General features: G+C 45.2%; 1 protein-coding gene across 6 annotated transcripts in view; it reads right to left on the bottom strand.

The window, feature by feature from the left end:
- lipeb (lipase, hormone-sensitive b) overlaps positions 1 to 12286 on the bottom strand; it is a 21072-nt gene that overhangs the window by 3173 nt on the left and 5613 nt on the right. For 5 of the 6 annotated variants that reach the window (XM_031853100.1, XM_031853103.1, XM_031853104.1 and 2 more), the window contains 9 exons: positions 9751 to 9992; positions 8780 to 9064; positions 7975 to 8065; positions 6742 to 6887; positions 6132 to 6317; positions 5102 to 5254; positions 2418 to 2562; positions 1198 to 1425; positions 67 to 255 (listed from right to left, as the gene is read on the bottom strand). In XM_031853100.1, coding sequence (XP_031708960.1) covers positions 67 to 255; positions 1198 to 1425; positions 2418 to 2562; positions 5102 to 5254; positions 6132 to 6317; positions 6742 to 6887; positions 7975 to 8065; positions 8780 to 9064; positions 9751 to 9992 — 1665 coding nt within the window. Of the gene's footprint in view, positions 1 to 66; positions 256 to 1197; positions 1426 to 2417; positions 2563 to 5101; positions 5255 to 6131; positions 6318 to 6741; positions 6888 to 7974; positions 8066 to 8779; positions 9065 to 9292; positions 9367 to 9750; positions 9993 to 12286 lie in introns of those variants that run through there. The other variant, XM_031853105.1, reaches the window with a different exon arrangement.

Here is a 12286-nt window from a genome sequence, read left to right as displayed (position 1 = left end):
ACACACACACACACACACACACACACACACACACACACACACACACAGCGAGAGGCGGTGGTTTACCAGTGGCTCTCGGGGGCCTGTCTGCAGCTGTGTTGGGGGAGGCTGAGGCGGCTCTGTTGGAATCCAGCAGAGAGTGGATCCAGTTGGAGGCGCCCTGTCGGAAATCTCTGAGCAGCAGAGCCGTGTCTCTCCTCACCAGGCTCAGCGTGCTCGCTTTCTCTACCTGCGCCTCCGTCTGCGGCTCGCTGCCTGGAGCGGGAGACACGGAGGAAAGCGGCTTAGTGGGGAAAGATAGAGGAAGTGAGATTTAAGTGTTGGTGTTGTTCTCAAATAAGCATGAATGAGTAACAGAGACGCAATAGTAGGAAAGGTATAATAGCAAAGAAAACCGCTGACAGTGGGTTAAACACTGCAACACAGACGGCATAGTGATGAATAGAACATTAGTGTTTTAGTTCAGTTATTTGGCGTAGTTGAACAATTACTAGACCTCCGCCGTCCTCCTCTTTATGTCCGACAACAATTTATCAAAAGTTACTCCTGCGTCTCACATACATTAATGACAACACATGAAAAACAATCTATATGCTAATAAGTTGAGCTGTTGTCAGTGAAAGTTTTTCAGACATGATGCAACACAACTAGAATAAAATCCATGAAGATTTATGATTACATTTATTTTAATATTATACACATTGCGTACTACATGAGGAATTGTGACAACAGTGAGATCCAAGATGAGAGCAAAACAGTTTTATGATTAATATGATCATTATTACCGTCCTAAATCTAAAAAGATTGGCAGTGCAGACAGTGGTTGAATTGATAAGTCGACACAGAATCTATTTCAACATTGCTCATCAATGTTCATATAATAAACGGAGTACTTGTACGTTGTGTTTTAGCTGCTGGCCAGACTTTCTTCAAAGATTTGAGGCATCACTTTGGGCTTTTTATAAATTGTTATATTAGCTAGTTAATCAAATGGAATAGAATAGATTGGAAAGAAACATCTTAACTAGTTGCAAGTCAGCATCATTATTGTTAACAAACCTATGACGACGGTAAAGAGCATCATGTATGATGTGGAGCAGCAGACGGCAGAGACATGCAGAGATGTTTGAAAGAAAGAAAAGGACAACAGATAAAAGAAGTATCCGGACATGATTCTAAACACACACACACACACACCTGCGTAGGCGCTGAGGCACCTGGAGAGCACACTGAGCGGCAGCAGGGGATCCATAAGTGTTAGCAGACGGGAGGGCGAAGCGTAGGCAGTCAGCAGGGTAGCCGGGTAGATTGCGACAAGGCCATCTGGCATCCGCACACCAAAGGCAGCAGCACGCATAGACGTAGTCACGCACAAGTTGCCTCCCGCACTGTCACCAGCCAGACACACCTTTTCTCCGGTCCAGCCTGGAGGGGTAAAAATAGCACGGTGATGATAGAGGTGAAGAAAAGAAGGAAAGGAAAGAAAAAAAAAAAAAGGGGGAAAAGAAAATTGGATCACAGAACAAAAAGAGACTCGGCAGAACTAGAATTGGCCCCAGCGGTTGTACAGTATGCGTCCGCCAACTAGTCAATTTGCAGTTTACATCTGTCCAAAAACATGTTTTGTGAGGTCACAGTGAACTTGACCTTTGACCACCAAAACCTCATTAGAGGATGTCTGTGCCAGATGGAACAGAGATGGAGAATGGAGAATTGGACGGATGGACAATCTGAAAATATAATGCCTCCGGCCATGGTGCAGCCGGCTCAGAAGCAGTAAAAAAAAAAAAAAACGGCATTTTCTGAGACTGTGAAATATACTGTGGTGCAGGAAAAAGCAACGTGCCACACATCCAGACTCAGGATCTCTTTTCTCCACCACAACACTGCTGAATATATGACGTTGAGAGGGTGTTGACTCGCTGCCAGCCTCATGGCCGTGGTATCGTCTTCTTGTACTACAACACGAACATATTGCGCCGCGATCACTGTTAATTTGACACAGTGTGCTTCAGCGGGCGGGTGTACCCCAAACCGACCAGATGTCTTTTGTTGTCTGCCTGAATATTGAGCATCACAATTTGTGAGATATTGCAGAACAACGGGTAGCGTGTGAGACTATGTGCTGCGGCGTGATTACTTTCAAAGTGATGAATGAATCCTCTAAAGAGGTACAGGGAATGGGTAAACCGAGGCAGGGATTTACTGAGGCAGTCCACAGGACACCTTCACTCTGAAAGAGAGTTTTATCTGCTCATTGATTCTAATAAACAAACTTTCTTTAACCTGCCTAGTTATTTAGCATTTCAACTGCATGCATGAGTCTTATTACTTAAAAAGTGAATAGCAAAGGTACGGGAGAGCCTAAAAAAAGCCAGTACTTTGATATAATCAATGATGTGTGATGTGTTATGTACCCAGCAGGTGGTGGTTTCTCAGAGCCCAGCAGTAGGCGTAGAAACACTCCTCCAGGGCCCTTGGGAAGGGGGCCTCAGGGGCCAGCGAGTAGTCCACCGACAGTATGGGGACACCAAGGTCCTGGGACCAGCTCTTCAGATAGGGCTGCACCAGACAGAAGACATGGGTATGGAGGGGTGAATTTATGAATGAAAAAAAACAAAAAACAGTTTCACAGTGAAAATATTACATTCAATTGATGAGACACGACAGCAGGAGACAGAACAGTGTTGGGAGAGAGAACATTAAAGGAAGTGGTGGAAGGATGGGGTGAACATTAAAAAGAAAGGATAAAAAGTTAAGAAAATAATATCTCCCTCTGAAGTCATCTATCTGCTTTCTGATTTACCGTCTAGACGACAGCAGAATGAGCGCTGCCCTCCCAGTCACCTTCATTTTGTTCTTTCTCATACAGCAATAACAAAAGGTGCCCACATGTCCTAGTCTGCTGGGTACGAAAGGAGAAAAGACTAAGACCAGGGGATGGTGTGGATTTACAGGGATAGTCTACAAAAACAACTCTCCGTCACAATACAGAGCGTCTCGCTTTTCCTTGTTGCTATAGTCAGAATAAGTGTTTTTACTATTCTTATGCCAATCCAAGGCAAGCGCTTCACAACTGCAATGCAGTGACCTTGAAAAGGCATCCAAAATTGTCGTGACAAAATATTCCTTCTACAAAGCATTCGTCATTTCCTCCTCAGTCTTTATCTTCTCCCAACACCTTTTTGACTAGCTGTGACAGGGCTGGCGATGAAAGAGGCAGCTCTCCATCCACTCACAATGCCAGGAAAAGCACAGTGTGTGTGTGTGTGTGTGTGTGTGTGTGTGTGTGTGTGTGTGTACCGTATGTTGCGTCACCTACCAGTGATTCAGCATGAAAAATAACAAAATAGCAGCTCCAGCAGTCAGCTCCACTGTCTTTAAGCCCTACTTGTCACAACAAATCTTACAGTGAGACCACTGACAAGTAAACGTTCAAGCACTGTTCAGGTCAGTGTTGGTTTGTATGAAAAAAGTAGCCCGAAAGGTGGTGTGTGTGTGTGTGTGTCTCAACAACAGCCATTGTTGCCAGTGAGGGTCCATGGACAGGTGTGTCAGACAGTTCATCTGCCCGCATAGAAGGAGCAAAGGAATCGCACCAAATGGCCCACCGGGCAGAAAAGAGGTACGCGTGTGTGTTTTTGTTGGACTGGGACCAAGGCTGGTTCATTTTATACGATGACTCAGGAAACTCATGTCATAGTCATACACACACACAACTACTCTAGTGACAAAGGAAAAACACCAATTTAGAAAGTCCCAGATCTGTTCTCAAAGCAGGAATTAATGGGAGCTGCAGTCCCACTCACTCTCAGACAGGCAGAGCAGTTAATCTGCAAGTTTATACCTCTACTGGGATCGGGAGTGTGTCTGTGTGTGTGTGTGTGTGTGTGTGTGTGTGTGGTCGTGCCCAAGTTGCTAAATGCTAGATGCCAGCACATCCATTCCTGTGATCTCAGCATAATTGGGCCCAGAGAGCACCAAAGGCTCCTGTCACTGAAGTCCAACTCTCCATCTCACCCAGACGTCAGGACAGACAGGATCGAGGCAAGGACACAGGACATAGTACAAAGGTCTTCTGCCCTAAGAGAAACTTTAAAAAATGTTCTATTCTCTCTTTCTTGGCTTTGCCTCGGGGATTAAGAGAGCAGAAGGCATCGAGGAATATTAAGAAGGAGGCGATATCATGTTGCCCAAATAAGACAGGAGGAAGATGTTAAAAAAAAAAGGACACTAAGTGAACAAAAAGGATTTTGTGAGATATTAAAAAGACTGCGAGGAAGGCTGTAATAAGGAAGGCGAGCGAAGAAGAGTCTTTCATTAGTGCATGGCCCCAGGGTAATCTTCCTCTGCGGGGTTGTACAGTTCTCTGTTTAATTCAACATGACAGCCCTGGTCACCCCTGCCTCCGATTGCTCCCTCTCATCCTCCGGTTGCTACAAAAAGGATGCCCAAGTCTTTGGCGATTTCACAGAGCCCTGTGTTGTGGTAGCTGTAAGCAGCCTGATGACCAGACCGGCGTCGGACGAACAAGGAGACGTCGAGGCACAAACTGTGTTTTATGGAGTAATGACAAGAAAGATCCAACATAATTTCTAAAGACATGAGGCCAAAGCTTCAGGAGTGTGTGTTGGCGTCCCTTTTTCTATCACAGTGATCTAGATATTTAATCTAGGACATCAGCTCCTCCTTGTTAAGAAAAAAACAAAAAGGGATGAGGAAGAAGTGAATGACAGGAAGCAACGATTTGCATGAAAGAGAGGAGCCAGCTTTAAGTTATACTATACAAGTTTTCAGGGATTAATTAACGAATCATTACAGGTCAAACTATTGACAATAACTATTAACACTTAAATCGGCGAGAAAACTCAGCCAGACTTCGAAGCACTGCAGGGATGAGAAGGTGAACTGAACGAGCGCTTCAATAATGTCCAGGTGTCTAATGGTGGAGGTGTAGTGTTGTCAGCGATGTGTAGGTGTCACATTTTGACCAGCTGTTTAGTTATAAATATCACATATAAGTAAAATACTGTCCCATGCCTCTGGTTCTGAAGAGGGAAGCCAATGCAGAAAACTCTAGTAATAAAGCGTAACATCTCACCTCATGTGACTTGGAGGTCTGGGCCACAAATCCTCCCCCATGGAAGTGGATCAGGAGGCAGGGAGACGAGGGGAGGCGCTTGGTCTTCAGCCCCAGAGACAGAGAGATGGAGCCGCCCTCAGAGCGAGCGAGAGACAGCAGAGCCTCACTGTCCTGCAGAGAGTGTGACAAGAGAGGTAGTGGAAAAAAAGGAATGAATGAACAAAATGAGAAGAATCTCATACAAATGAGAAAGAACATCACATGACGACAGATGGGGATGTTTGCAGCACTGACAACTGTCCACAGACTGTGTGTGTATTGCAAACACGGCCTTGTTTTCATTCTCAAGATATTTTATTACTAGTGTTAGCAACAGGGCTTCTTTTGAGAGAAAGATTAACTAGCTGTTCTGTAAAAAGCTTGCTGCCAGCCTCTCCTGAGCCTGCATGAACGCACGCTAATTCCCATTTATTAGCAGAAACAAGGAGGGAGGGAACTTGTGGCAGAGGGGGAGCGTTTTTTTTCCGCTGATGCAGGCTTGTATTTTGCATCATTAGTAAAAAAAAAAAAAAAAAAAAAAAAAAAAAAAGACACTGTTCTTTTGTTGCGGCGGGATCAATGGCTGAAAGTGTTTGTTGATAGCCATGTCTGGTTGTGTGCTAAGCTACAAAGAAATGAGGAGTGCAAGCTCGGATGGCGAGAGGGAGGGTGTAGAGAAAGTGATGCCTATGATGGAGAAAGTAGAAAGAGAGAGAGAGATAATGAAGGGGATTAAGTCCACGAGGATAAGTCAGAGCTGTCGTTTGCTTTTGCTCGGAAAAATACCAGATATGCTGTTCTATATTGTTGCAATATTTTAAGAATTTGTATGATTGCAAGGTGGTTTAAAAAGAGCCAGCGGAACACCGTCATAACCTAGGTCACACAAAAATACTTACAGGAAATACAAACGCCATCTAGTTTTGCATAAAATCTGACATTATGGAGCTTTTTTTATTGCATATTCCATTCTGCCACTACAGTGTGAACAGAATAACGATTTAGATACCTGTCCTTCACGTAAGTCATAGGAGATGAGCCTCATCTGAACTGGAGCGGTGCCGATGTGTGCTGATGGTCGAGCTATAGTTACAGATGTTCTGTGGTTGGCCGCCAGGGGAAGGTCAAAGGGCACAGCGGGCACGGAAAGAGCCCGGTTCACCTTCACCTGCGTGGATGTCATACTGGCAAGACTCTGGAGGAAGAGGGAAAAAAAAAAAAAAAAGATTTATACAGACAGAGACAGAGAGAGAGAGAGAGAGAGAGAGAGAGAGAGAGAGACAGAAAGGCGGAGAGGAGTGCAAGTTACAGAGCAAGTCAGGCCACTGGAGAGAGAGAGAGAGAGAGGGAGAAACTGGATGAATAAATCATGAACCCCATTTAATAAGTTGAATTCCACTCTATTATTTCTAACGGCCTATAGGCCTAAATACATAATGATAGAAAGGTACCTTTACCAGAGGAAAGTCAAATATTCTTGCTACAGTTTTGAAATCAAAAAAAAGTTTTCTGTGAGCATGGGTTAGTGGTAACAACACTGGTCGATTACAGATGTCGTAGGAGTGAGTGAGTGAGTGAGTGCGTGAGTGCGTGCGAAGTAAGTAAGTAAGTCTACTCACCGACAGGACTTCGGTCTCAGTAATGTTCCAGAAGCTCTTCCAGAAATGGACGTCCAGGTTCTGGGTGATGCGTTCAAATTCGGCCCCTCTCAACTCTGGGTCGATGGCGTACTTCCCCGAGGTGAAGAAAGAGCTGGCTGCGACGCCTGGAGGAAGGGAGGACGGACAGCACAATGAGGAGGGTAGAATAAAGGTTAGGACACACCAGAGACGAGGTAGTGGAAGAAAAAAAGAATATAAATTCGTTTAAAAGGAAAGAAAAGAGGAATGTTTATGGTTGAGGATGGAGACAAAATGGAGACAAAAAGTGATTGGTACAAAAACAAATGCTCAGAATAACGGGGATGAAAACAACAATTTCACAAAGACAGAAACAGGAGGGACAGCAGGAACAAGAAGGGAACTTTTTAAGTGTAATAAGTGACTGGACAGAACAACACAATTAGAAAAACTTAAACTCGCTGACAATGCAAAAGGAAGAAGGAAAGGCAGGTGGTCAAGAATCAGAGATAAGGCCCTAATTGAGAAAAAGCGTCAAACTCAACGGCGTGAAATGGCTTTTTTCTCACAGCGCTATAATCTTATTGTGACACAGATGTTTCAGACCTACTGCGCTAATGCTAATGTTGAAACCAAAGCATTTCATCCTGGTATTGCTTTTAATGCTCTACAAGAAATCAAGGCTGGGCAGAAAAGAGAAGGGAAGCAATCGCCCTTTCAGATAACTTCCACTAAACTACAACACAAACACAGGACAGCTAATGCCACTTAGGAGCTGTAGGACAGAAGCAGCTTCTTCATGTAGCCTGTGTTCACTACAGAGGACTACCATGAAGGGGTGAGAGGGTTCCAGTACACTCACCATATGGTGCAATACCTCCTGCCTCCACTGCGGTGCAGCACAGAGCACAAGAAACCATTAGAGCCGAATGATTCCTTTTTGGCTGTTAAATATTTACGTGTGTGTGTGTGTATGATGGTGCGTGTTCTTCTATCTTTGCCTCTGTACATAATAGTGTGCTTGTTCAAAACATTCTGAAATATAGAAGAAGCAGCAGCAGCTAGCCCTCGAGATTCCAAAGGATGAAAGAGCATCTACAATTCAAGCACACAACATCAAAAAGGTACACGGTCAGGGGCCAAGCAGCAATGTGAGGAAGAGTCGTGCGGATGAGTACGATCTGTGAATGAGAATTTAGGTGACTGGATGATGAGAGGGATGAAGGTGCTGACCTATTCCAGACTGATGGCGTTTGTAGTTTTCTCCAAAGGCCACAAGGCCAATAGCGATGGTCTGGAGACAGGGACGAATGGCCGGACTGAACTGGAGGACAAAACAAAACAGAGACAGACTTTAAATTCTAATCTATGGTCCATTTAAAAACAAGAGGCTAAAAAGGTTACAATTAAAACTGCTGTTATTCGACCAGAGAAAGTGAAATATAGATGTTGGGATATCAGAATATCAGATGAGTCTGAGCCAATATACATTGATGCAGACAGTACCAGGGAGGTTTCATCATTTTTTTCCCTTTAGTTTGATTTTGACCTCCGTCTGCTGAGGGTTGAGCCTCTCTTGTTAAGCTCAACTAAGAACAGAGACTATGGCTGGAAAGAGAAGCCATTCCTCTGCCCCTCTAAACCTTTCTGGACGTGTGTGGGGAGCTTTATTCTGTACGACAGGCCCTGTTAATATAACAATATAAAGAATTTATATGGAGCTACAGAATGTAACACAGGCGGTGATATTAAGTGTACCTTTAATAACAGAACTGTCAATGCATGTGTGAAGTGAGAAGTGGCGAGTTTGAGGTTGCTTTCATTTCCCTTTTCTCTGCATTGTTGTGAGCGGTATCTCTCCAACTCTAACCTTTGTGCACATTTAAGTATTTCCTGCCTTTCTTTCTTCCCACTTTTGCTTTTCCTAAAAAAAACCCAGTTCAGGACCATCCCGCATGAGGCACTGCTATTTCTAAGCCTCCCCTTTCTTTTCCCCTCTTCCCGCTCCCTATCCCGGCACCACGAAGCCTCGTCTCACCTGAAAGCCAAGGCAGCGGCCGTAGAAGCAGCCCTTGTGCATTGACGAGTACTCGTGGACAAAGCTCTCACTGAGGCCACTTTCATCCTGGAAAAAGAGGTTGCCGTGGCTGTTGTCGTGTAGCATGCGCTGAGCCAGGTAGAGCAGGGCGCGCAGCTGGCACAGAGCGTTGCAGTAGGCCTCCATCTCCCCCGCATTGTGCGCTACTCGGAAGAAGATGCTGCGGCGGTTGGCGGTGATGTAGCGCCCCTTCTGGATGATGTGGAGAAGGCAGCAGCGCAACACCTGGAAAAAAGGATAACGTCTTCAAGTCTTGTTGCATTCTTGAGATAATGATTGATGAGCTTTTGGTTTTGCATTTCTTTTCTGTATAGTATTATGCCTTATAACAAACTCCTAGTTCCTTAATGGTGCTATCATTAAAGAGCCAAGTCCACTGGGTCTGCTTAAATTGTAATTAAGATTAGGATGGTCAGCTTGAAGAAGGAAAATGAACAATGTAGAACAGCTTGCCTGAAAGAGAGCATGTGGAAGACCTGCTGCTTCAGCAGGATCGTACCGATTAGTCTGAGTAGCAGTGTGGGAATGAGACGGACTCTAAATGTTGAAATCAAGGGGCAAGAAAAGAGAGCAGCATTCGTTCGCTGCTCTGCTAGAATGCAGCCACTGAAGGTCATGATGGTTCATCAATAACTGTAGAAGATAAAGTACAGTAGGTACAGTAGTGGGTAGATATTCTGCAGCTGGAGGAATTTATCCAGCCTGATTTGCAGCATAAAATCAATCTGTAATACAAATGGGCCGCCCTTGAAACAAAGCGATATCAAGCTGGGCTGGTGAGCAGTTTCTCACAGTGTCGGGAGAACATCGATATTGCGGTATGGGGGCATATTATTCTCATAGCTGCACTGGTGGGAAATGAGAACACAGACAAAAAGATCCAAGACGTGACAAACATCCCCGAAGCTTACCTTGACCAGTGAGCGGTAGCCGTTGGCAGGTATGTGTGGGTCAAAGTCAAAATGATGGTAAACTGCGGCAAAGCCAGAGACAACGGGCTCCAGACTGCGAGCGTGCTCCTTGATCAGCTTCATGGTGTTCACCAGCCGGCGGGCGGCATCGCCCTGCGAGCCCTTGGCGCCTCCTGAGAAGAAGGTGGCGTTCTCTTCACACACGCTGTACAGGGCCGCGAACACCGCCTTGGTGTCCATCACTAAGAGCAGCGAGATAGAGAAAGCAAGGCACGAGGGGGAAGCAGAAATCAGCCGCATGTAGTGAAGGTTGAACAATTCTTCATGCGACTCTTTATGTATTCTTGCGGGGAAATTCTTTTTACATTAGGCAGATTGCTGACATAGGGGGCTTATATCACAAGAACACCTCCCTGATCCCCGTGCATACTCAATGTGTAGAATTAAAGGTTTTTTTGCTCCGTGGTTAGCTGGCATGAGGTCCTGCAAGCATTAAAAAGGAGCACCTTGATCCCCATTATGCACCACACCCACATTAGCATGTAGACACTGTACAAAGTGGGGTATCATTGGATATATCCTACATAATGTTCTCCTTCTCCTATTAACTAATCCCCCATAGCCCAGCGTATAGAAGTTCATTGATTGAAACGAGGTAAGCAGGCCTTTGCAATTAAATGATGTAAAGCCCGGCTAAGCAGACAAAATCCACCGAGATCGAGGCAGACATGCGTGGAACGGGAGGAGGAGGCAGAGAGGCCCTTTGCTAATGTCATGCTGCTGGGGGGAAAAAAAGACTGATTAGTCATACACTGACAAAAACACATAAACACACTCACATAAGAGTCCCAAAGGGAGGTATACAGCTGACAACACACAGCCGAGTCCGTTTATCTAGTGTGCCCATACCCCTGCCCTAATGCAGCATAACACAGATCTCGTGCTACGTCCCTGTTGGATTCCTACTGAAGCGCTGAGCTCTTCTGTCGAGTCACCCGAGACCTCTGTTTCCACTGAAGCTAAGCCTGGGAACTAGTAGGTACTTACTGTATAGGGTGACGGGCCCGCTGAGAGACAGCGGGAAGAGGAGCAGGGCCGGTGGACACACACAGAGAATAAAAGCAAAAAGAACTGAGACTGAGCAGTGCTTTCCTAATAGAAGTTTTTTTTAAGGGGAGGAGCGGACACGGAGAAGGAAAAATAATTTCTCCGTTATGGATGGGTGTTAACCGATTTCCTTGCAGGGCTGAAGTACATTTATGGAGATAACAGATAATTGTCAGCCGCTCTTGGAATTAGCACACAACTTTTTCTATTAAAACTTCTACTGAGGCTGCTGCAATGAAGCAATACAGAAAAAATAAGTAAACAGCACAGTAGTTTCTCAACAGATCCCCAAAGCAACATCTTGTGCAGTGCAGACTGCCCACGCACCCTTAAAAGTGTACAGATTCTACAAGTGAAATATTGTTTCGGGGGGGGGGGGGGGCAAAGAAATAATGGAGCCTTTATCGCACAATTATTCCGCTATTCAGGAAGAGTAATGGGAGAGGCAATTCCAGTTTGCTGGGAGGAATCACAACCCCCCTGACATCTGGGAAGAGTCATCTCTGGTGACTGTTGAGTTTGATTCAATGACAGATAAAGTGGCAATCCTTAACATTTCAGTCCTGGTCGAGTTATAATTTATATTGAGTGAAAACAAAAGGAATTGTGCTTCGAGTTCAGTAATCTGGGGTCTCAGAGTTCACAGCTTTAAATGAACAGATGTCCCCCTATCCCAGTAACATCTCAACTGGTTCTGTCACTACATTCTAGTTGTTTACTTATCAACTGTCTTTGCAGGAGCTTTAGGATACGTCTCCACAGAACAACATCACTACAGTGTATTCATCTCAGAGAGATTACACAACAAAACAGACGTCTGACTTAATACCTTTCAATTGAACCAATACAAAACACATCTGGGCTCATCGTGGTGTCATGCCCTCCTTCTGCTGGTTCACACTCGTGGCAGGTCGCCCCATATTTGTCTGGTCAACGTTTCTGTTTATCTTTTAACCATGTTTATACATGCTGGGTTCAAAGTAACTGTTTATATAGAGGTCTCGTACGGTTATTCTGCAACATATTCCCTTGACCCCCCACCCCCACCTCATATTTGCCGCCCAACGTGTGTTCGAGTCAAGGCCGGGGCACCTTCCACTTCTCCAGCCAACCGGCAATCACGCCAGAGGCCCCATATCAGGTAGGAGATTTCATATCTCACTGTAGATTCTTTATTGATAGCGTGATTCTTGCTTGTGTGATGGAGTGGGAGTGTCGGGGGGGGGGGAACCAGCGTAAGGGAGAGCTCTCCAGGGCGGCCCTGTGTGCTGGCCGAACACCCAGGTGGTTATGTGTGAAGATGTGGACCGGTCCGTGTGCGTCTCTAGCTCGTGAGATGCATGTGCTGTTCATAAAGCAAATTCTGTAAAAGAGGATACAAAAACTCCATTAGGAGTTGGAAATGTAGGTTGTATGTGTGTATGTGTGT

Source organism: Anarrhichthys ocellatus, unplaced genomic scaffold (assembly GCF_004355925.1).
Source record: "Anarrhichthys ocellatus isolate YVR2014 unplaced genomic scaffold, GSC_Weel_1.0 scaffold13, whole genome shotgun sequence".
Classification (NCBI taxonomy): Eukaryota; Metazoa; Chordata; class Actinopteri; order Perciformes; family Anarhichadidae; genus Anarrhichthys; species Anarrhichthys ocellatus.
The sequence above is the reverse complement of the archived record's forward strand: the minus strand, read 5'-3'. Positions and strand labels throughout refer to the sequence as shown.